A 25,594-nucleotide genomic window follows, 5' to 3' on the forward strand; every position below is an offset into this window, starting at 1 on the left:
AATAGGTACGGCCTTGTATTCCTGGATCAAATACGTTTCTTTGTCCTTTAAGCTAGGAAAACATATCGTGGATGATTGCTTCTGGCAACGCTGTGTAAGTACTGCAGGAGGACAAACAGTCTGAGCAAAACATAACAGAGAAAGGTATTTAGTGGAAGAAATGAGCGGTTCCAAAGTGATACTGTAAATTGAAGTTTTATTGATGAAGCTGTTTTTTATTATAAAGGTTAAATTACAGGAATCACTGGGACACAATGCACTACAGAAGTATTGTGTTGCTGAAAGTCTTGTGTCTTTCATTTCTGATTCCAGTAGGATGGAAAAATGCACCAAGAACCTTATATGCAAGGGAAAAGGAAATAACTGCTCGATACCTGCGGGTGTATTTGTTCTAAAAACAAGCTGGAATTGGAGAAGCAGATTATACTGCAGCAAAATGCAGTTAGACTGCACTTTTAGATCTCGTGCATTCTCACATCCCCTTTCCCAGATGTGCTCTAGAACCTCCAAAATGATTGCAGCACAACTTCTTGTATGTCAGAGCTCAGGGGTCACCCGTGGTCAGTTTTTCATATAATTCTTATGTGTAAGGGTGAGACAGTTTAAAACCATTATCTTTAGTTTATTTGAAATAGCTGGCAAATCTGTGTCACAGACAGGGCACCTTAAGGGAGGGCAGTGAAAGACTACTTTGTGTTTCATAGTGTTTCAGCAGTGGATTGGGATTGTTGGGTTCTGATACCCTTTGGGATTTCGTCCTCTTTCACATACTCAGCAGATGAGAATAATATCTGTAATTAAACAGGGTTGGCTTATGTTGAACTTTTTCCTGACTCTGAAAAAGGGTTTTTGTTAAGAAAATCATTATTATCATTCATTTCCCGTATCTTGTGATGAGATGGTAATTTAACACTTTTAAATCTGCCAGTAAATTAGTAATTCTAGAGTTATTAATTTTGAATTTATCTTAATTATCTTACTTTTATGGATATTTATGAAGTGTTATTTTTTCACACATGAAAAATTACTACTGTTATTCTTAAGATGCGTCTAAAGGGACTAAATTATCTTATTTTAATGCAAATATTTCTGACATATAAAAATGGAAATACTGCCTTGGTTTTTGAATTAAGCAATTTTCATTTAAATGTCACTGAATCGTTACAGAAATGGGAATAGTTATTTTCCTTTTGCTTTTAGATAATTCCATTCTCATGATCTCAAAATTAAATGACTAGCCTCCTGATCTTGATTTTTGACTGAAGTTCAATAAGGAATTAAATTAATAAAAGTTAAGTCCACAGGTGGCTAATTAATATACTGATGGATGATGTGTAGTTCAAGAAGTCCATTAAACACTGATTATGTCCCTCTTTTAAGTACGCATTGCTGACCACTGCTGGGGAGAGGCTTGGAGCTATGTATGAATGATTCCTGCATGCTGACATTGTTTGGTGTGGTGGCATACACTTGTTGCTGTGTTTCTGTATGCATCGTGAAAAGCTGAAGTTAAAATTCATTAAATCTGTGGTATTTGGTTTTTGTTTTCCTTGCCCATTAAGGCTTTGTTTGATATAAAGCAAAGCTGTTAATGCTGGATAAAAAAGATGTATACATGCATTTACTGTAATGATCCAGTTTTGCTCACCTCTTTCAACTTGTTCTACATCTGTGAGAATGCAGGCAGCACTATGCATTTCCATCCTGGATGCAGGTGATGATGGATTTGAATTTTTACCCAATACACTGCTCGAAAACACTATAGATTGATAGAAATACATTTTATTGCTCTATTTCTCTCCTGATGCCCATAATGCAGGATAATCACAAACACTCCGCAGACTCACTTGCTGTCTTTCATGACTAAGTAGGTGGAGTGTGTAGTGAAAGCTGGAGGGATGGAGATTAGTTAATTACTTTCAGCAATTCCATGTGACAGCCTGCACTGAAGGAATTAGCAGTGCCTTGGTAGACCTTACTTAAGCCAGAAGCTATTGTAATGCTCTGTTTTGGAGATTCATGGAAATTATTTAATTACCTTGGTTCTTCCCTCTCTTCTGTGTCCAAGTTCTCATTAAAAGAAAGAAAAGAAAAAAACTTTGATCGTTCCTTTGTGGCTTTTATACTTAACTTTGAGGCAATTACTTCACTTCTTCTGTGTTATATCAATACTGTCCACTACTTTTTTCCCAGTTCCCTTGTAGTCTGCCTCCTACCAGCATACTTACTATTTTTTTGAAGAAATCCTACTGCTTTTCTGCTTTTTTATGTACATATATATATAAAAATTTGGGTCTACATGTTAATTTTTCTCCATTGTTTTCTTGAGTCTTCTGAAAACTTAATCTTTATTAAGTCTACTTTGCACTACGGGGTTACTCACCATGTGATGCTTCATCTTACCTTCTAATCAGTTTTCTGTTTGTACTTACTGTTCCTTAAGTACTATTAAACTGGGATGGTGTACTTCCTGCTTTCTTCCACAGTTAAGACTGTAATTTCTTTGCTGTTCATAATGGAACGAAATCAGCAGATTGCTTACCATGTATGGTTTTTCAGGACAGGTACTTGAGGGGGGGGTGGAAAGATTTTGGATCATTACAACTTCGCAGCTTTTCTTTCAGTCAGTAACAATGGAAGAGATGGAAAATTTGCAAGATTTTTTTTGTAAAAATATACATCTGTTTTTGAAAATATGGGCTTGAAACAAAGCTTCTGCCCTTTCAGAATGATGTCGATGGTGATTGTAAAAAGACCATTTAAGCTAAATGATGTTAGTTGCAGTTGCTCAGTTGCTTTGATTTTTTTTTTTATATTTCCAGTGTGGAAAAAATGCAAACCATAATCATTTGACTTTTTTTGAAGAATCAGCTTATATAATTAGTGTAATCAGGAGAAGGGAGTGGGAAGGGGTGGGGGAAGAAGGCACAAAACAAAAAGAACTGTGAATCTGGAAGAGGTTCCAGCCCATGGATGATCATTATTTGATTTTGCACTTTTTGATTTTGCACATTTTTCAGTTATGTTGCAGGTCTGCTGCTATGTGCAGCATGCAAACTACTTCTTAAGAAAGGAACAGTAAGAATTACAGTGACTTAGGATTTGAAAGGAGATGAGAAGAGTTTGTTAGAATATTTTAGATTAGTTTTCTAATGACAGGACTTGAAAGTTGGTTATTACACAAGTTTATACAGCCAGATGATGGTATAGGAAAGAATGTTTTTACTACATCATCAAAGTAGACAAGAATAATTTAAAAATATAAGTCATTAGTTGGCTTTACTTATATATCACATTACAATTTTCAATGTAACATTATTAGATTGGTCTGTAGGCATATATGTTTTTAATATATTTTGAGTGCACAGCTTGTGTATGATCAACCTTACCATGCATAGATGCAAAATCATAAACATCCAGCTGGTGTTTCTGAGGATTATATTTATTAAAGGAGATAAGATGCAGTCAATGTAAACTCTAGATTTTCTACATGAAATAGCTAAAATATTTCATCTAAAATAAGTCAAAATTAGAAGTGTTTCATAATCTACACATGATTTAAAAGCAGTCTTAAATGGCTCATTCCATAGCAGAAAAGTTGATAATCATGGCACAAAAGAGCGTGTCATGTCACAAAGATGAAGATGAATATTCTTATAATATTCTTATATTTTACACATTATTTTCATGCATCTTACAAGGCTGAAATCTTTGTGAGCACCAATGTAGGAACAGAAAATATTCTTTATTTCTTCTTCCATGGTGTATAAATGTGAATTGTGAAGACAAAAGCAGATGGGATATTAAAAATCATAAGTGCTAAGCTGTAGGTTAATTTTAATTTTCTGGAGTAAAAGTTTTCCAAGGCAGGTAGAGCGTCAGGGATGTTGATGGATGTTTGTGGATTGTGATACTGTAAAAGCTGGTTTTAAAGCTCCAGAACCTTTTGTGTCATATGAGATGTTACATTCAAGCTGCACGCAACAATTAGTTGCTTATCGTGCTTCTTGGGAGACAAACAAGTGTAGCCTACTGGCATAAAGGCAGCCTATAAAATTTTAGAAAACATAAAATGATGAATCAACCAACGTTGTAAGCTTTCTTTTTTGTTGCTTTATTTTATTTCTCTTTTCTGTTTAAAAGGACTTGTCAATCTCAGTATTTCAGCCCATGCAATTCTCTTTTGAAAATCCAACTCTCCTGTTCTACTTGTTAATTATTTCGTGTGGTATTTATTTATTAGGTGCTGCAAATACAAAATTAATACATGAATTTTACTCCTTTATCTAGGTGTCATTGTGTTAAGTGCTTTAGTTATGTGATGTGGTAAACTTTATTAACATTTTTGTGCGGTAATCACGATAATTTTAAAATAGAAAGGAATAATTCCTCTTGATTTAGAACAAATAGAAGACATCTAAGTTAATCACTTTTAGTTTGCTAGATTGTATATTCACTTGGCTTCTCACTTTTATATAGCTTAGGGTATCTTTTCAAATGTTTAACTTGTTAACATATTTGTGGTTAAAAGCTGTTAAATTGTTCCCCTTTACCTTTCTTTCACTGGAGAATTCAAGTACTCTGAGCAAAAATTAGCACTCAGGTCATTACAAAGACATTGCTGATATTGTATTTCATACTTAATGAATCTTTATTGGCATCTAGGTCTAACCTTGACTCTGCTTAGTGAATCATAACTTGGCAGTAGATGTGCCAATGTCCTATCTAATTCCAGGGGAAATAAACTCATCTTTTCCAAGTATTGGCAATTTCATAATGAAATGCAGTTTTGTGCTTCTTTTGAAGAAAAGCATATAGATCTATGCTTTATGAAAGCCTTCTACCAAGAACAGCTGAACAGTGCTCTGGAGATGCAGTGCTGGCCTAGATGTGCTCCATAATCTGGGTGCTGCTGCCAGCCACAGAGGGGCAGTGTCTAGTCTTGCTCTAGTGTAGTTCTTGAAAAGCCTGGACTTGGCACCTTGCTAGCAAAGATCTAGATTTCTTTTCAGGAGTCTAATTTAAAAAATTCATATCTCACAGATTTTTTTTTATTGCAGGGAAAAAAGTAGAGTTTTTTTTTCTTTAAGCTTTAAGGTCAGCTCCAAACTCTTTGAATAAGGAGAAAGTAGAAATCTTCACCTGAACACAGTTTCTCAGATATTTGAAAGAGAGCCCTCTCTATCTGTTCAGAAGTCTCTTTCCTTTTACTTGGAATGCTGTTCTCTTCTTCTATGCATAAGAAATCTGCCAAGCTTTTGATCAACTTAAATAAAAGTCACCCTTGTCCTTTCTATTTTTATTTTAAATCAATGCTCTATTTTTAAATCTGGGGACTATTTCCTTTTCTGCAGTTCTGATGCATGTGCAGCTCATGTACTGATGGATTCTAGGGTTCTTAAAGGATTTTTTTTTTCCCCCAAGAAATATGCCTTTGTCAAATGCAAGAGAAATCATTGCAAAATGGTCCCCAGGCAGTGTTTTGGATCTTTTCTCATTATACCAATTAATCCAACTTTTGCCATAGGGCATAACTAATATTTGTGGCCTGTGAATGTTCCTGATATTTCAGAACTTGTCATCTGTGCCATCTAATATAGAAAGGAGATGTTGAGAGCAAAGGGTTTTGTGAGACTTACGTGAAATGTGGGATACTGCAATCAAGAGAGAATATTTAAATGTCTCGCTTAAACTGTCAGGCAAACTAGATATGCAGTGATGCATATGTTCTGAGAATATCAAATCTGCTGTATGGGGTATCTTCAAAGAGAGACTTTGAAATAGAAATTACAGCTAAAATGAATTCTGTATAGCACTTCCCTGTCTTCTGGAATTGACATCAAGCTTGCTTCAGAACATGACGACAAAAAAAAAAACACACCCCACAAAAGCCACCTGGGAATATAGAGCTTCTAGAAATGTTAACATTATTACTGAAGTTGCAGAACAGCCAAACTAGCAATATAATTCACTGTATCCTTTAATTTTAATGCCTCAATCTACTCTATCTGGAAATAACTTAATTAAAAAAGAAAGAAGAGAATACCTCCAATGCACTGATTAATTTTGGGGTAAGCTGTGAAATCTATCAGAGTTCACAGTATTTCTGAGCTTGATTTTCTTTGGATTTGAAAATAAACCCTAAACCTCAAGGATGAAATGCCACCATGGCTCATTTCATTACTCCAGGAAAATAATAAAACAGAATTAGCATTTTCTCCCTTTAGGCATGCTGTTATTCTTAGGTAGCTGTCCTCAATGAGGGCAGGGCTGGGAGTGGTGATCTTTCATCGCTGCAGCTCTCTTCTCACTGATATTTGCCCTCATCTATGTGGGATCTGCAGGTCTTTGTGCTGGCCTGTGAGCACTGCTGGCTGCTGGAAATTCCATGAGTGCAACTACAGGAGATGGACTGAGAATATTCCTTTCCTTATATTCTAATGAGCGGAGAGTACTATTCCTTACCTCCCACTCCCCCACTTTGCAGAGTACCTGATCTATGTGACAGGGCAGCTTGTTTGGTTTGATTTTTGCTTTCCTGCATCCACAGTCGGAGACAGTAACCCTTGTGGTTTTTTTTTTTCCTTTCTAACTAAAGGACAGGATTAATTGGCTTTGAGGTTTCCAAGCCTATACTTTACAAAGCGTAACTGTGGAGAGAAGCCTATGTGGGAGACAAATGGCTCTGAGGCAGAGCAGTGCTGTTTGTGTGGCCCAAAGGAGCTCTGTGAAGTTCTCCATGAAGTTCTTGCTTTGAAATTGAAAGGTAAATTGGAACAATTTCTGTGCCTTTGACAGAGCTGGGCTCCTCTCTGTGCTGCTACAGCATTCATACTGGTGATTACTTTTATTATAGTAGCTTGTAGGAAATTCTCAGAAATCTTTATGTACTGATTTCTTTCTTTGAGAACCAAAGCACATGAAGCTGTAGAAACAAAACAACTGAGGAAAAATGCAGTTCTCTTGAAAAGATTTAGCAATACGCACATTGTGTGCACACTGATATCCACTGCAGGACATCAATTTTTAATACGGAATATTTCAGAATTGCTTGCATACTCAGGCAGTTGTGTGCTGACTTGCTCACATCCAGCAGTTGCACATCCCTGACTCGCCTGCTTGTTGCTCAGGCAGGTTCCTTCATCACCCATCAGTTTGGAATTCTTCCAAAAATAGAAGATTCACAGTCTTTTTCATTGGCTTCCCTTCATCAGGAGGCAATGTGAACAATGTGAATATCATTCTGGGAACTGACCAAAACAAACTGAATTTCCAGAGATGGGAAAAAATCACCATCCTGAACCCAGAATTCTTCAGGGTTCTGGGTGGTGTTCTGCTTGGTGCTCCCAAACTTTTGAATCTTGATTTGGACAAGAGAGAAGTCAAATTTTTGACTGAAAGTACATTGCAGCTGATCCTGACCAGTTCCTTCTGCTGTGAACTCCTGGGATGGTCTGGTCCTGTCAGATAGAGTGGCAATGAGTCCTCGAATGTACACCTAATATTAGAACTATGGAACTATGTAGAGTTTGGAAGATGAATGCACATAAATATATAATTCTGTTGAGGAAAGCATTATTAATGCTGTCATTTCTGTGATGCAGTGGAGCTTTCCACAAGAAAAAGGCTGGTTGGTTATGAGTTTACCTTTCAGGAGGGAAGAATGACCTCGAACAGGAATACCCTCAAGTTTTTCTTTTGAGAAAATCTTAGAATGGCTTGGGTTGGAAGAGACATTGAAGGTCATCTAGTGTCAACCCGCAGTCATAGGCAGGGCTGCCAACCACTAAATCAGGCACTAGGCTCTTTTGTCCACTCCAAATACAAAAACACATTTGTTTGCCCTTGCTTTCTCTACTGTAAGGAAAGTTAATGTGTATGTTAGGAAAAACATGTGAATGACTGAAAAATAACAGCTAGGAACCAACACCAACTTGGAGAATGTTTCTAAAGTTGAAAAGAACTTGTCACATACATCATATTTTAGGAGGAGGAAAAGTGAATATTTGTGGCAAGTGGGAGGCTGGGATATTGCTGGCATTTAATGTGTTGGCATCACTTCTGAGTGGCATCACTGGTAGCCTAATAGCCTGATTCAAGTCTGAAACATACTATTTGATCCTATTCATATCATAAATTGTTATCATTCTCAATTTGTTTTCTATCTTCCTTGAAACAGAAATTGGTCACAGGTTTGCATGAATATATTAACATTTTTCTTGCAGTTATTCAAAATCTGGTATAATGTATTGCTTGAAAATACAGGGCTTTGCTGCATTAAATTCCTAGATAAAAGATTCTTAAAACTTTTTCATACAGTGATGTTCAAAGACATGATAGACTGAATAAAATATGCTTTCTCATTGCAAAATATGAAATGTTGCTAAGAATATGTATAAAGGTGACAGTTGCAGGCTTGTTGGGAATATTTATAATATTTGTTTTCTCTCTAACATGAAAAAAATATGATAAACTGAAATTCTAGGCAATTTTAATTGAGGTGGAAAAAATGTGTGTAAAATCTGTTAAATGAACTGAAAAATGAAAGAATCCTATGATGACTTCAAAGTACTTGGGATGTAAATAGTTAGACATCTCAGCAGAACAAACCACGCAATTTTTAAAGGTTTGATTTTCGTATATAAACAATATTTGAATATAACAATTGACACTCAAACTCCAGAAGTTAATACTGCAATTTGTTAAAGTGACTGAAAAGATACATATAGCATTACTAGTATACCTGCAGAAAATAGTTATCTGCCTTACAGTGCTAAGGTATCTTTCTTTATGAAGTTTCTTGTAGTTGTTGAAGCTGAAAAACAATACTGTTCAATTTTCTAGAAGTGACACTTTCAAAAAATTTTTTAGCTGTAGGTCTATTAAGGCAAAGCAGATCTAACCACCAAAATACAAGCCCTATTTTTTCACTTCTGTGGCTGACTAATGTGATGCAAGAAAGAGTGGCTTTTCATGGTATAAGTGGTTCAGGAAAGGTGAGCATGCTACCAGAGTTATTAGAGAATTGTGTTTCACCTGTGAAATGTTATCTGTCACTGCCACTCTAGCTTATTTTTAGCATATCCTTTGACACTTTTTTCCTAATGTCATGAAAACAAGGCAAAATAGATGTGGAAGTTATATAAACAATATTGTTTATATATTGACATGATACACTTTTGTTTTTCTACTGTCTTTTAAATGAGAAAATGATCTTTAAGGCAGTACAAACCTTTATCACAATGCATGTGATTAGGCAAATTAGCCCAAGCAAGTGTATTCTGCATAAATCCAGGTGTTTTTGAAACCGCCTGTAGAAATGGAACTGAAAATGTTCAAAATTATTACATTGAAACTTTCTATTCAGCTCTAGCTCAACTATATTCCTCCAAAGTACTGAATTAAGTTGGATTGTTGCATTGATTCACTTTATCAGAACAAGGAAGTAAAATTCAAGATACATTTCTTGTCTGGTAAAATATTATGGGCAATCTCTTTTTGACTTAAGAGACTATCAAGCAGATATCTGAATGATGACCTCCCAAAATGGGCTGGAGACAAACTGTTGGGGCTGCAGTTTTCCATGGTGCGTGTTTTTGCAGCTGTTAGAATTTAATTCATACAACATTACACACATGTGTAAAGTTTAATTAAGATATTATACTACTCTTCCACCTTGCTCGTTTCATCAGACAGTTAAGCACGATGGTGGAAGCGTAAACTTTATATCCAAACGTGATTTGAATTCGCTTAGTAACATTCATATTTATACCTGGGAGTGGTGTGCTATTCTACTTACCAGCACTGTACTGTTTTATTACTGTGTAAGGGTTTACGCATCGCCACTTTGATGTTTGACTGTGTAAGTGAGGAACTGAAATATATTGCTAGATATATCTGTGGAGATCTCTGGGATTCAGTGTCTCTTTTTGGATATATCCCTGCTGAGTATCTGTAGAAGAGAGCAATATCACAACTTCAAAAACCTGGGGATTTAATTACCGTTTATACGGTCTGTTGCACATTTGTGTAATAAAATTGACCTTGCAAGTTTTATTGGTTTTTGGCTTAGTCCACATTCCTACTTCTTAAAGATTCATGGGAAACACCTTACATATTTTTATTTAAAAATAGCTTTTGAAACAGTCTAAACATTGTGGAGCAGAGAAAGGGGACATTGTACGTAAGCAGCAGTGCATACAAATAGTAAAATTAAAGAATGCTCAAACTGCTGATAAACTGATACTGTTCTAACTGCTATGCTTAATCTTTCTATGTAGCAGACCTAAAAAATTTTTCCCTTAACCTTCTCAGTCAGTTAAAAGCTATCCAGGGAAGGATATTAAAGACGTTAAGCCTGGCCAAGAGAACATGGTTTGGAAAAGATTGTTTTCTTCAGCAAGTGGTGTAATATGTGCACTGGGAACGTGGCAGTCCCCATATGGAAGTCCTACTGATAGCAGCATAATACTTTTTAAGCAGTGTGTATTGCTGTGCTGCTCCAAAGACTGCAAATTTTGTGATGTGGAAGCCTGTACCATATCCCTCCTCCATCTGTGCTGGAGGGATTTGGTGCCAGACAGGTAGTGGACTTTGTTGTGCTCTGCTACCCTTCATCTGCTTTCATAAGTCCCACTAGTAAATGCAGAATTATGCCACGGGAATTCAGTGAAATCAATGGAATTCCATATGGCATGAGGTTATTTACTTGTTTTCAATACAACTAGCCCTTAAAGGAGGCTGACTGTAATTGTGAGGTTATTTAGATTCTTATGGTCAGTGGGAAGGCTCCGTTAAAGTTTCTAATTTTAACAAATTGTTAAGTTTTTGAACATTTGTACAAGATACATGAACATATTAAATGTGTGTGTAATGTAACTGATTTCCAATATAATACTTGAGCTTAAAGTTCTCCAGCATCAGATTGCTTCTGTGTAAATTGATTTTTGTATTTTTATTATTAAAATTGGCATATCTTTTTTTTTAAAGCTTGAAAAATTAACTCAAACTCTAACTAGCCAAATAGCCCTATAAAGAATTTGATTTCCTTTCCCTCTTGTTCTTGATAATTTAGTGGCAAGATTACTCGCACCTGGTGCTTTTGTTACCCCTCAGTATTCTGATTGCCTCTTGAAGCTCTTCAGAATTTCATTCTTCTCCAAATGGCTCAGCTGTCTGGGTGGTTGTAGTTTGCTTTTGTGAATCTCAGCATCGAGAAGCTCAGTAAAATACTCTTTTGATCTTCCCATAGTTGCATTTGTTTTGAAGATAAATATGTCTGCAATTTTGTGTCCATTCTTTGGCATGATTTCAGCATGGTTTGACATCCTCACAATTTAGTCTTGTATTATTAGTACTGTCGAAGTCTAACTTCTGTGCCACCCGCCATATGCTCTGGCTTTTCATTCTTTCAGAAGATTCCTCTGGCCCTCCTTGTCACTTGTTTTGGACCTTTTTTTGTCCTCTATTTCTTACATCTTTTGGATCTCTCAGGGTATTTGGTATCACTATTTCCCAAAGACACTATAGACTTCTAAAAATGCAACCTCTTTTCTAACTGTTCTCCCAGGAATTTTATGTCTAAGTTGTCTGTAAAGGAGGCAATTCTATTCTAAAATTTTAACTGTGGTTTACATTTTCCAGAAGGAATCTGAAGAACAAATAAATATTTGTTAATTTCTTTATTGTCGCAAGCCTTTCACATTGCTCTGTCAAGGTTGTAGTCACGAGTTTGATTTCAAATATTCTTTTTTTTTTTTTTTCCCTTTGGTGATAAAGTATATATTTAGCTTTGGTACTAGTGGGATTTCTTGGTACGTCTGGACATTTTTGGGCATTTCCTTAAGCCTGATGAAGCAATTCCAATGAGGATGTAGCATAAGTTCTTATTGTTCATCTGTCACAAGCAAATGATTAGGAAATCCATTCACTGGGAAATCCATTAACTAGAAAATCCATTTTGTCCTTTCTCATTTTGGCTCAATCTTTTGCTGTTATGGTTATTTTGTTCCGGTGGCAAAATACTGATGTAAAGGTCTTTCTGTTGGACCACGCCAGTATAACTGTGCCGAATGATAGACGTTAACAGCTGACATAAAATGGGGTAAAACCATATATCTCAAATTCCTAAATTAAAAATTTCATTTCCAAGGTGAAACACTGAAAATATGGGAAATATCAGAATTAAGGTTGGCAATAAATTATTTGCATAATGATAAAATTGCTAGTTATTTAATCATTTATCTGACCTCGTACATAGAGCAGACCTACTTGTAGATTAAGTCAGTGCTATAGGTAAAAGAAAATTTTGTACATAAGAAAAATTCTTGTTTTCCTTCTTTGTATTTTTAAAGAAATGAGATTTCCCTATGCTGCTCAGTGCTTTGTGTCCGACTATCACAGGGACTATCAAAAATATAGCTGTGTTCTCATTTTTATGTGAAGGTACATTGCACTATCTATAGCAGCTCTGGTGGTACATTTTTCTCATGTTGCCTTCTGCTGAATCTTATATTTTGTTCTTCAGCTCTTTTTTGCTTAATGTAAGTTTCTAAAATAATATTAAAAAATGTTTACTAAGGCATTAATTTGCATAAGAAAACAGACTTTGTTACAGACTATTGCCAAAAGGTGGCAGCCTTTGTCCCCAAAATTCTGCGCTGTTTAATTTCTAGAAAACGTTACATATAACAACCAGAATTTATTCCTACACTAAATTATAAAAATTATTTGATTAATAGATAGAAGAAAAAAGCAATGTGTTTGAAAGTTTAAGGATGACATAGGTGTAGTTACACGTTGTTTTGACAGAGGAATGTTAAATTATGAGTCTTGGGAGAGAGAACAGTGGGGGGAAGAGTACTTCACAAATACACTGCTAATGAGCACGAACTACTTATGTTTCAGATTCAGTGATTTAAGTATTTTGGTTTTGGAGATGTTATTAGGGTTTGGCATATCAGATCGGTAGGTTGCTATGCTCATCAATCAGCACAAGAAAGTGCATAGAATGCACTAAGTAGACAAACATTCATACTGCAGTATTAGATTTTTCCTCTTAACATGTTCAGGGGTGGATCCCAGCAAAGCATTGCTTATTATGAATTACTGTTAAAAAATGACTGAAGATAAATAATTGCCTTTGCTGAAGACCCACAAAATTTTGGATGTATATTTTGTTTTAAATAATCAGTAGTTTTCTTTTTCAGATTGGAGAATCAGTAGAAATATTCTTATTTTAGGAAGTCTCCACATTTGCAATCATATTTAACTACCTTTATTCGTATGTATTTAGAAGGCTAAATACTATATTAAACCATTGACTAGAAGGTAACCAAGAATGAAACTACTATTTACCATAAGAAATAAAACTTGCAGCTTATTTTTAGGGAGAGCCGAGCTGAGGATGCTGCTGTCACACCAATGTTGTCGGCATCGTAACAATTCCTGCTGGATTTGTCTGTCCCCTTCGCTGGCTCCTCAATGCCCAGGCATCTCATGCTTTGTGCAAGGAGTGCACTGAACCCCGCTTCTTCCAGTCCACTCCAGCAGCCCTGCTGTGAGGCAGTGACCATGCAGCAAAACTTGGACAAATTCTCCATGCTCAGATGGCATTGCACTGGAGCCTCCTAACAGAAAGTCCAGTGCTGAAAAGATGCCAGCCTGCTCTCTGCTCAAGCAGGTTGCATGGAAAGGACGTATATAGGTAGAGTTCTGTCAGACCCAAACAATTGCTTTTAGTTAGGTCAGAGGATACCTGAGCAGTCTAGAAAACTTAGGGAAGTTAGTAGTAGTATGTCAATATTTCCTAATGACTTTGTTACTGAGTTAGAAGTAAAGCAAGAAATTTACATACAAATTTAGCAATGTAATACTTCAATTTCAGCACTGTGGTAGGCAAATTACTCACAAGCAAGTTGAAGGTCATAAAGAATCATAAAAAGAAGGGAGGGAATTGTGGTAAACTCACTGGTAAAAACCGTATTTTTTTTCTCTTGTAAATCTGTGTATTATATATGCTGCTAGTATAGATGTGCAGTATACACGCCTTTATAAATTTTACAGAGTATACATACGAGTAGTTCTTGAAACTCTTAATAAATAATATGCAAGAAGTGTCTTGAAAATGACACTCCCTTTTGTTACAACTCCTTGTCAGTCTTCCAGAATGTAACAGAACCTGAAAAGAAAGATCTGTCATGTTAAAAGTAATTTTGGAAAAAAAAACATTTCTAAATGCTGTAGCATTTATTAAAAAAAAAAATATATATATAATATTTGGTTTATCAATTGTTAAATTTTTAACACAGTTACTGATTTGTTCCATGAAAGCAAGTTCTAAAGATGCAGAATTATGTTATATGGTGTTGTAAACGTACTATTTGTACACGTACCACTTGATTGTATCTGGTAGTAGTGTAGATGCAGAGGAAGAACTGCAGGACTGACTTTGTTACATGATGGTTGGTGCTCAGTTAGGTGGATTTGTGTAACCAAGTGATTGAATTGCTTTATGTTCATCTTTTTTTTTTTTTTTTGGGTACCTCTGAATTTAGAAAAAAATTCGGATATATGCTCTTAGTTAACAGTACTTTGAAATGAGAGATTGAAGCAAAGATTCCAATTTTATTCTTTTCCATAAATAGGAATTGATTATGTGGGAATGATGAATAATTCGAAAGTTGAAAAACATGCAAGTCTGGAGGACATTGGGGGAAAAAAGCACAAGATTTTCTGTAATGAAAACTTCCATGTGAAATGCTGTACAGGGGAAGTAAGCCAGAGGGCTGCTCTTAAAAATCTAATCTCATTATTTTTGTCAGTGATTATGATAAACTCCAAGATGGATGGTTGCATGATGCAGCTCCTCATTTCAGGAGTTTGAGGCTGGTATAGGTGTTTGAAATCTGGTATAATTCAAGATTGCTACCCATGTGGCATGTTGTTATGAGAAAATGGAGTAATTTTACACAAGTAATGGCTTTGCTTATGGTTAGTTACTGGTGCATATTCAAATTCTGGGAGACTAAGAGGGATCTTACAAACAGATGCAGTTTATCATACTGCAAGAAGTCAGGGCATCCCTTGAGTACTTAAGAGCAATGTTGAACCTGCATATGTTTTGATGAAGACTTCTTTTAGAGAAGAACCTGAACTATAATCTTTTTAAATTGAATTTTTCCCAAATGTGGGTCTCATTTGAGCGGGAGAAAGCCTGCATCGCATTTCTGCAGCACTTCTTTTTCTTTCTAAAGGATGAGATGAAGTTGAACTTTCAGTGACTCTTTGAATGTTTGCAAAGCGGTAAGAAAATGTACGTGTTTAAATAGAGGTTATTTGTTCATGCTTGAGCAGTCTGGTTCATACCTGAACAGTCAGATGATAACGACATTGCTAGCATGCAGCTTACAAACAGCTTTTTGACAAAAGCTTGCATTTCAAAGCTCTTTAAATGATTTCTTGCATACAGGGATAGGACACAATATAAATTATGGCTGTCTTGCATGTGTTGTTCTGAATGTAAAAAGGAAATATCTCAGAGACATTATTTTATTGACAGTGGGTATTGGATCATATTGGATAAACTACTAAAATCAATATGGATTATGATCTTTTTAACAAATCAAAAAGCCTCTGCTGGGTGAGTAATTTTACCACAATGGCATTATCACACTCTTTTTTTTTTTTTTTTTTTTACTCACTGTGCTGATATATCTACAAAGAGATTCAGGTACTGCTTGCAGAATACTTCAAAGATGAAAAAATAGCATTATTACACTGAGTCATCCTACCAAGGTTTCTCAATAAATTCTTATTTCATATCTCCTACTGATAGCTATAGTAGAACACTGAGATGCAAGAAGTCATTGCTCTGTATTTTTCTTTTTTTTTTTTGTAATTGTAATTACTGCTTGTTGCTGTTTTACATAATTGATATGGTCTTTTGTTTATATGGATGGTCATGTATCAGAAACAGGAAAAAAATCCATCTGGCAAGAACTCATTCTGAAACGTGGGAGTGTTCTTTATCATTTAATTGTTTATTTTTTTTCCCTAGCTTCTATGATAAAAACCTAATTACTGAGCCAGACTTGAGTCTTTCTATCCCCATGTAGTAAAAACAGTGATTGTTTTTGTTGTAGAAAACATTCATTTTAGTCTACATGTCAACGGTGACAGTTATTACAAATAACTTTTAAATTAAATTTATTATTCTTGAATAGATTATTACTGCTAAAAGGTTGTGAAAGTCTTTTTAAAAGGCCAGTGTACTGCGGAAGTCTTCAAGAGTGATTGCCCAACAGATTTCATAACCAGTGGGTGAGAAATTTCACAGTCTGGCTCTGCACGAATATTTATCACAAAATCCCTTCCGATGATATCAGTGGGGTTACAAGGAGGTGAATCTAAGGCTGGCCCTATGTGTTTGCTTAAGGCAGTCTCGTTCTGTCACTATTCAAATCGTGAGCTGGAGGAAATGCAACCTGTTTCCATACCTGGCTCTGACCAAATTATTGCCAGTGTGAGGTATAGATTTATTGCAGTGTACAAAATCAAGATGTCCACGGCCTTCAAAATGTAGACAGCTTTACGGAATAAGGATTTAACACATGGGAAATATACCCCTGTGTTGGAAAAAAAAAAGTTAATTCAGTGTTTCCCCTCCTTTTGTGTGTCTCATTTTTGTGGTTTAGACTGGAAAGACAAAAAAAAAAAAAGCCTACAGGTCTTGGGGGCTTCACATTTTATTGGGGGAAAAGGTGTTTTGTGCGGATTACTCATGAGTAGAGATCCTGGGAGTCTAAGCTATTTGTAGCAACACTGATTTTGATATTTTTGTTCTTGTACAGAGTTTGAAGGTTGGAGCAGAGCTCTTCGTTGTAGATACGAGTGCGGCTGCCAGTCTGTGCTGGTGTGAGTCCTTCAGCCAGTGGGGGAAACTTCCTCGGCAGCATCAGACTGTGGTGTGCTCATATAAACCAAACTAAATGGAAAATTAGTGTAATAATTTACTCACTTCCTCTGCAAACATAATGTATTTGTATTTGTCATTGGGTTACAGTCTTTGCTTGTCCCTTTTGAATCTGCAGGTGTTAGCTATGTGATCGTTCATTCTGCTCCCCAAATGCACTTAAGAGTATTTTGAGTATCAAGAAAAAAAATGGAGAAAAATGGTAATGCTCTATGAGATTAGTTCCCTAGGTCACAGAGTAATCTAGAGACACGTCAGTAGAAATGAGGTGCTGTGTTGCATATTTTACTCCATTTTCCAAGTAAAACTGTGCATTAATTAAATGTTGAATGGCTGATAAAAACTAATTAAGACATGAAAGTATAGCAATCTTTTAGTTATTAGGAGAATACAAGTTACAAGACGTAATAAAAACAAGGAACCCACTGGAATTGAACTCATTCCCTTTACAAAGTAAAGCAGATAAGGTTCTGAGTGCAACTCAGCATTTCCTTTGGGTTTGGGAATTTGCAAATGTTCATTTAATTACAAGTAGAGTTTAATACAGTAAGAATGTAAGTTTAAATTGACTTTTATTACATGAAGAAGTACAGACAGTTGGGGTATGCGTATTTGTGTGTGTTTGTGTAGAGATAATCTCTATATATGCTTTATTTGAGGAAAATTGTGCTTTTTTTTTTTTTTGAGACTTCAGCATTATTTCATAATTTCATATGAGAAGATCTTTCTTGGTCAAAATATCAGTGTCTAGTTACCAAGTGTGTGAACATAAGATCTCAGGATTAATCAGCTAGATAAATTTGTGAATAGAATGCTTCAGTGCACTTTTTCTTATCAAAGCTGAAATAGCATACAAAACTATGAAAGACTAAATTTATCTTCTATTCTGAAGTTACATGTGGTCTTTAGTCTCAAAAAAATAACCTGCTTTTAGGAGGTTAAAAAAAAAAAAAACTTGGAATTTTATCTTTGCACTTCAGCTGCTTCCAGGAAAGAAACTAGGCAAAACTGCATCCGTTTAGTCTTTTCAGAATAATTCTGATGTTCTTTTCATTAAGACTATAACACTCCTATGCTTGAGAACCAACTCTTGAAATTGGCAGGGATGTGGCCTTGACGCAAGGTTTTCTTTGAAAATCTGTTCCAGCTGGATCTAGTTATCATTTGGAAAATCTGCACATAGAGGCATATGGCCATTAGAAAACCTATCAGAACAAAACTATCTGTAAGTAAAATCACTGAAAATTCTCTACACTGTGATTTTCAATACATAACTGGACGTGAACATAGTCAAGCAATTGCACTATTAGTCTGTCTCAGCTTGAATCAGCAGCAGGCATTGGAAATGAAGTCTTCACTGGCAGATTGTCAGTGTGTCCATATGCCTACTAAGCACTGGAGAGGTTAAGAAGGTTTAAGAGGAGAGATTTCTTATCTTGTCTGTCTCTGTGTTTTAGTGAGGGCGCTAGAAAATGAGTCAGCAGCAATAGAAGTTTGTCAGTTGGTCAGGAGAGGCTGAAGACAAGGGAATGATGAGATAGTTCCCAGTATCTCTTCAAATTGGATTGGAATGCTCTAGGGTTTATAAATATGGTATGAGATACTCTAGATGTGGCCAATGAGATTGTATACCCAGGAACACGAAAAAATGGATGGATATGTTGGCAGGGTTAGGAATGAGATATTGTCAGTGACCTGGGAATTACTGGTCACGAAGAGAATGGTAGCACGGGAGCTAGAGCTGCTATGTGAAGTGCCAGAGAAAGGTAGAGGATAGTATGAAAACTTTAGTACTGGAGTTTGGGGGGAACACGTGAGCATACTGAGCTCAGGATTTAGAGGGAGGGATAGAAAAGAAATATTAGTATGTCTAGACTGTAATCAAGTATGAAAGGAACAGAATTAAATCATGATTATGATTGAAGGCAGAAATGAGTACACTTAAGTATTGAAGTCTGCCAAGGAATCTGCCTGTATAACCTGAGATATGGCATTGAATTTCTAAGTTTTTTGAATGATTGCATGGTCCAATTCTGGTTTGTATAAAATGGATACCTGCTGCCATTGCTCTGTGAGGACTGTAAAGATCTCGGCATTTATCAGTGTTCTAACCAAACAAAATCATATGCACAAAGTCATGCACTATCACGTTGATAATGATAGTATAGTATTACTGAGATTGAAATAGGCAGTTTCATTCTGATGTGTTCTGGTATTTATGAGTTTGACTTTACATTCATAGCAGTGATTGAAGTTTCTAACTTGATTTTTTTTTTTTTGGTCATCAAAGTATAGAATCGTAATGATGCTAACATTGGATTTGTTTAACTTCTCAGGTCAGTTGTTACGAAAGGTGAAATATTTGCTACAGTATCCTCACTGTATTTGAATTTCAAACTAACTCCATCTGTTGAAGGTATCCCCACTATCTTTCTTCATGAAATGCTTTTTTCTTTATCCCTTCCCAGTTATACTCTACTCACCTTAATATCTAGCTTAGAGCATTTCTATCACCTATTCTGCTTGCAGCAGGGAGTTGGGTAGATCTTAGTAGAAAACTGTTTAAATTTGATTTTTTTTTTGAATTCTTTTTAAGTTTACTTTTAGTCTGTTGGCAGTTGAAATCCTGACCTTGTGAAAAGTCAGTAACAGTGCATTTAACCTTGAGAAAGAGTGATACGTTCTGTTTTCAGAGCTTAGTTTGAAGTAAAGACAAGTCTCTGTGTCTCATGATTGAATGCTGGGCTAGGGAATTGAAATAGGTCCTGCAGTCTCTAAAACTGACCTTTGTTTTGAGTGATAAATCTTGTGGACTTCTTTGTTGTGTCATAGAATCTGGTAGGAAGCTAGAAGGAAGGTACATCACTGCTGATTTTGCTGAAGTGGGCCACAGATTGCAAGCTGGACTTGAATTACCTTGAGGGAGGTGAGCTTTAGTGCAGTGATGAGGAGAGAAGCAGAAGGGGAGGGAACAGAGCAAAACAGTTGGTTTCACTTAGTGCTTCTGCATAGAGCAGAAACACTTTAGCGTGGTGGCTAATCCCAGGACTGCTATCAGGACTAAGTGTTACGTCAAGACTTCTTCCCCTGTTCAGTAAGCATGAGAATATTTCTGTATTTCTTTAGCTCATTTATGCTATACATATGGTGTGCGACTCATCTACCTTAACTTCAGTCATAAAAGTTAAAAATCTAATATAGAAAAGAGCGAAGGGAAAAGCTCCCACTATCTTACTGTAGAAACTGGAATTTAGAATGGGACGAGCCACCCTTCAGTGTTTTGTCTCAACACACGAAGGATGTTTAGTTCTCTTGTGTATTGAAATGCTTAACTTTGAAAGAGCTAAGGTTAGGTGAGATGAATCCTACCAACAGAGTTTTAAGTGAACTCAAATGAAAACAATTATTCCAAATCTTCCTTCCTTTCTTTCAGTGTCTAAAGGGAGGCTATAAGAAGGAAGGGAACAAACTTAGGGGAGTCTGTTGTGATTAGACACAAGGGTATATGGTTTTAAACTAAAAGAGGGCAGATTAAGATTGGATTGAAGGTAAAAGATTTCTACAATAAGGCATTGACACAGGTTGCCTGGAGAGTTGGTGGATACACAGATCCTATAGACACTCAAGGTCAGGCTGGATGGGCTCTGAGCACCTGATAGAGCTGTAGGTGTCTCTGTTCATTGCAGTGGACTTGGAACTAGGTGGCCTCTAAATGTCCCTTCCAGCTCAAATGATTCTACAGTTCTGTACTTGTGGGGCATCCAGCAGTGGTGCTAAAAGCTGTTGGAGTGGAAGGCAAACTATTTTTGCTCAGGCATGGTGCAAGTCTTCACAGTACTCGCATACAGGATTGCTGGCACCATCCAAGTAGGAGCATGATTCTGAAGTCAGCAGAAGAGTTGACCCATGGTGGTTTAAATGTGTGAACTGGGTTAACAAATTACACATTTGAATTTAAGGATGTCGGTATAGGGAATAAGAATCCTAATGATACTTGCAGGCTACTTTTGAGTATGTGTGTGTACGTGCAGAGATGCATATTTAAAGGCATGTGTGTGTATGCATATGCAGACTAACTTTCCTTAATCTTGTAAGGTGTTTGGCAAAGCAATGTTATAGGTAAAATTTTAAAATTATATGGAAGAAAGCAATGGGACACTTACAGATTTTTAACTGAAAACAAAATACTGCAAATGGGGCTGCCTTATTGCAAGTGGAATTAAAAATATATGTATATATGTATATATGTATATATGTATATGTAAAGGCATTTTCAGAGATTGACCTAACTGTAGGCAAATAGATGATGTGAAATGGTGAAGAATTTTTCCCTTAGCCCTGATATAGGAGAGAGGTGCCTGAAGTAACTGCTGTACTCAGGGTAGGTGCATCATGTTGTAAAAAGCCCTGAAGCAGCTCCACGTTGCATCTGCAGCTGAACTGATTCCTTAATGACTGGGAGTTATGGAATTAAAAGAATAGAAGAAAACTATATTAACCACATCATTCCTTTCTGCTCTGTTAGATATAATGTGATAGGAACAGATTTCGTAGTCTGTGTATTTTGTTTGATCTACTGGCTTTACACAGCAAAACACAGTACCAGACAAATGTTTTACCTCTTCATCTGTGGTCTTCTTTCATGACAATCTCAGATGGCAGAAATAAATATAGTGTTGACCTAGTAAAGTTAAAAATGTATCTAATTACGATGTCCTAACCACTATTCTGGTACATGCAAGATTTATGTACTTTATCACAACTAATCCATCTACACTTTCATTGCTGTTTGTCCAGCTCTTTGTCAAGCTGAGCTCTTTGTTGCTTTTGTTGCTTCAAAGAAACCTAGCTAACTCTAACATCAATCAACCTGAAAATCCTCCAGCCTTGAATGAATAAATGAGGATAATTTAAGTTATTTATAATAATTATATATTCTAAGCTTTTAACTTATTTTTTCTTAACTTATAATTTGTGCTTTGATTGTGCATTGATGCATCGCTTACTGTGACTGATCGTTACCTAGTGAGCTGTTAAAATTGAAGTTGATAGCCTTAGAGCAGTCTTTTTTTGATGACATTATTTGCAGGATTGGTATGTCTCATGCCACAAGAACTGGAAGTTTGTCTAACATCTAGATAACAGGCTAAATAATTTCCAGTGTCTGAAGCTCAGCAGTAGCAATTTTAGTGATGGAATTTCATAGAAAATACTGTGTAACTGGGAAAAACAGTGAAATAGCATCTGTTGCTGCGCTTTCTGAAAAGAAGCTTTTATTTGCTCCACCTCCCTGCTCTAATTAATACAAGAAAAACCAAATTGTACAGCTGGTGTTGTTAGCCTGTCTAAAGACTCATGTGTTTCTGTTGGTAACAAATGTTCCTTCAAGGTTAGCATCAGTCTCTGCTTCCTACCCTGTATCACTGGTTATGGCAATGTATGCAATAAAACAGCGAGGCTGAGAGGTCTCTTTGCAGATTGGTGCATTCATCAACGTGATATATGCTGTTGTTTTTGAGCAAAGAAAATAATAGGGTTACTGATGAGCACCACCAAATGTTCTCTGACAACTTCTTTGCTTTCTCCACTAGAAGAAACTAGAAAAGAAGCAGATTTCTGGTGGATGTAAGGAGAGTTTGCAGCAGAATTACCACCCACACCAAAAAAAAACCAACATGGAATTGCAGGGTTTGGAAGGATCCTCTGGAGGTCATTGAGTCCAACCCCGCACTAAAGCAGGTTCTCTACACCAAGTCACACAGGAAAGTGAGTTTTGAGCATCTCCAGAGAAGGAGACTCCACTACCTCTGGGCAGCCTGTTCCAGTGTGGTCACACTCACAAAGAAGAGATTCTTTTACTGGAATTACCTAAGCTAATAGGTAATAGGTTATCATGATTATAAATCTTGTTGTTTTCCAAAACGTTTTTCAGAAGTTATCAAAGTACCTCTGCCTTCACTGGTTTCCTGGAAAGAAAGTCCATTTTCACTTCTGAAATGAACCCCAAAATTGGGAATTCACAGGAAGGTAACTGGGTAGTATTTATCAGTTTGGTAATCTATTACTGAATGTTCCCACATGAACAGCATAATCTTCTGATGAAGGAGCCAGTAAAGAAAATTGCTCTGATGATTGAAATGCAAGTTCTGATTTTTCTCTGAGGACTGTACTCAACTGTTGAACTGTGTTTTAAATAATTATCTAGCTGCACTTTAGGAACTATTTTTGGCATGTTCACAGCTAAATTACTGTTAATTTTGATTGGAAATTTGATGTTCAAATCAATAATAAGATATATTAAAGATATACTCAGTATTTCATCTGAAAAAGGGTAACTATTAGTAGTTAATCAGTGTTTTCCATTATAGAGGATTGCTGGTGGTTTTTTTTGCTTGTTTGTTTGGTAATGTAACAGAAGATTTCCTACAAAATATGTAAGAATTCTTTTCTTGAAGAGAATGAGATTACTTTTCATTTTACTGCCTTCTGTCTTTATTTACAAAGTTTGTTTGTATTTGGTTGAGACAGAAACCCTTGCTACAATATTGTACAAAGTCTGGGAGACAAGGTTTTGAGCTTACATAAATTCCTGTTTTTTTTTCTACATGCAGTTGTCTTTCAGCATGAACTTAGTTATGTTCTTAGAATGTTCTTGAGTTTACCCTTTTTGTTGTGTTTTTTCTTCCCTTTTGTTTTTTAATCAGAAAAGCTTTTAATTACTTTTCACCTCCAAAACATATCTTCTATTCGCTCTGAAGAATTACGCAAGATTTCAGGGGAGGCTCAGATTGTATGTTAGGAAGTATTTCTTCCTGGTAAGAGTGATCAGGCATTGGAACAGGCTGTCCACAGAGGTGTTTGAGGAAAGGGTAGATGTGGTGCTTGGGAACATGGTTAATAAGCAATATTGGTGGTAGGTGGACAGTTGTACTAGATGATCTTAAAGGCCTTTTTGAACCTTAATGATTTGTGTAGATGGTGAATATCAAACAAATGTGCTGCCATCAGGAAAAAAATGAAAAAATATATTGAGTTGAACCTTTTTTTTTTTCTTTTTCATGTTGTAATTGATATAAAAATAAAAGAGCCTCCTACAGATTTATCCACACATTTATTTATTTATTTATTTTACTTTGCCGTCCCACTTCTCAGAGCAGGGCCAAAATCAGTGTCCCTGGTTTGAAGTATCCTGCCTGGAATTCTTGCAGACTCTGGATTTTTCACTGTGCATCACAGTGTGGAGGTAGCAGCTCTAGCTGGCAACATACTGAAGGAGTTGTTAAGACATAGTCTAGTGAATTTGGAAGAACGTCCTGCTAGAAGGTGCTTGATGTGATTTAACAGACAGAAATGATGCTGTGCTCCTTGGGTGCTTTTTAGCAGTCAGGCAAGGGCTGAACAAAGGAGCATCTACGATTGAGTGGGTTGATCTTTCATATCCTGTTGCTTTGTGGTATTGTGTTTAAATATCATAATATAGCATTTTTTTACTGTTTTGAAGTGGGTTTTTTATCTTAATGTTATGGAATATAAACTATGAATGCTATGGACTAAAATAGTATCAGTACCAAAGTGGTATTAGGAGTATGGTAGAGCAGTCTTCTGTTCTCCTTTGAAATTTGTGGCAGTTTGATTTGGAGAAGGAAGAAATTTCTAGCTGCATTTCTGGCTCTATGCATGGCAATCGGTTTACCTTAGAAAAAGAGAAAGGAATGAATCAAATACAAATGTGCTTCTTCCAGTTCTGATAGCTGAAGAAAGAAAGGAACGAAAAAGGAAAGAAAAGAAAAAAGCACCAAACAGCCGTGGGTCAAATTAATATTTGTCAATTTTCCAAGTTACAGGGTGTGATTTTACAGTTAGTCATACAGCATAGAGCAACTATGCCATAGGAGCAGTTGGAACACTTCCATAGAACTTGATGTTTTATTTGCAGAATTGTGTCACGGCTTCCCCTCACCTGTGGTGGCGGTCCACTGTTTTGTGTTCTGCCTGTGGGAAGGTGAGCTGGTGCACTTCTCAGTTTGATTCTGGTTTGAATTTGCTGGCATTGGAACTGCTTCAAGTCTGTTCTGGATTAGGCTAAAATAGTTTAGTAGTAGCAGCTGGGCTTACATGAGACAGGACTTTTTACAGTCAAATGAGAGCTATTCATTGTGGGCTTTGTCTTTTATCTCTTGCTCTTCTGTATCAACCTGGGCATCACTCGGGTTCAAATCTTCTATCTTCTCTTGGGACATATAACATTGCACTAAGGTAAAAGGTGTGAAAACCCTTCTGGGCTGAATACAGTTTGCAAGCTGTGAGGTGAGACCCAGCTGGAGAAGGCAAGGCTGTGACCTGTGCTGAATGCAAAATTAACCAACAAGGCTCTGCTTTAAACATTCACTTTTTGTTGTAGAATTATTTATTCTGATTTGGCACCCAGAGATATTTTTCTTACTTTTCATTATAGTTTAAATTCTATGGTAATTGATATGAATTCTGACTGCTTTTTGATTTATATCCAAAGACTTCATAGAAGTGTGTGCATGAAACTGGAAGCAGAAGGGTGCACAGCTGTCCTTGAAGTGCCATGAACAGCAGCAGTCATGAGCAGTTGAGCTCACTTGCCTTGTGATT

The 25,594-nt window shown here is 36.3% G+C and overlaps 1 protein-coding gene across 10 annotated transcripts in view; it reads left to right on the plus strand.

Annotated features, from left to right (window-relative positions):
• The window catches only part of CACNA2D3 (calcium voltage-gated channel auxiliary subunit alpha2delta 3), a 396,960-nt gene that overhangs the window by 96,713 nt on the left and 274,653 nt on the right, over positions 1-25,594 (plus strand). The window contains exon 1 of one of the 10 annotated variants that reach the window (XM_085235719.1): positions 24,879-24,974. The exons of the other annotated variants lie outside the window; for them this stretch is intronic. Coding sequence (XP_085091845.1) covers positions 24,894-24,974 — 81 coding nt within the window. The 5' untranslated portion in view covers positions 24,879-24,893. Of the gene's footprint in view, positions 1-24,878; positions 24,975-25,594 lie in introns of those variants that run through there. 10 annotated transcript variants of the gene reach the window in all.

The sequence above is a fragment of the Meleagris gallopavo genome, chromosome 14 (genome assembly GCF_905368555.1).
Source record: "Meleagris gallopavo chromosome 14, MGAL_WU_HG_1.1, whole genome shotgun sequence".
In the NCBI taxonomy this organism is placed as follows: Eukaryota; Metazoa; Chordata; class Aves; order Galliformes; family Phasianidae; genus Meleagris; species Meleagris gallopavo.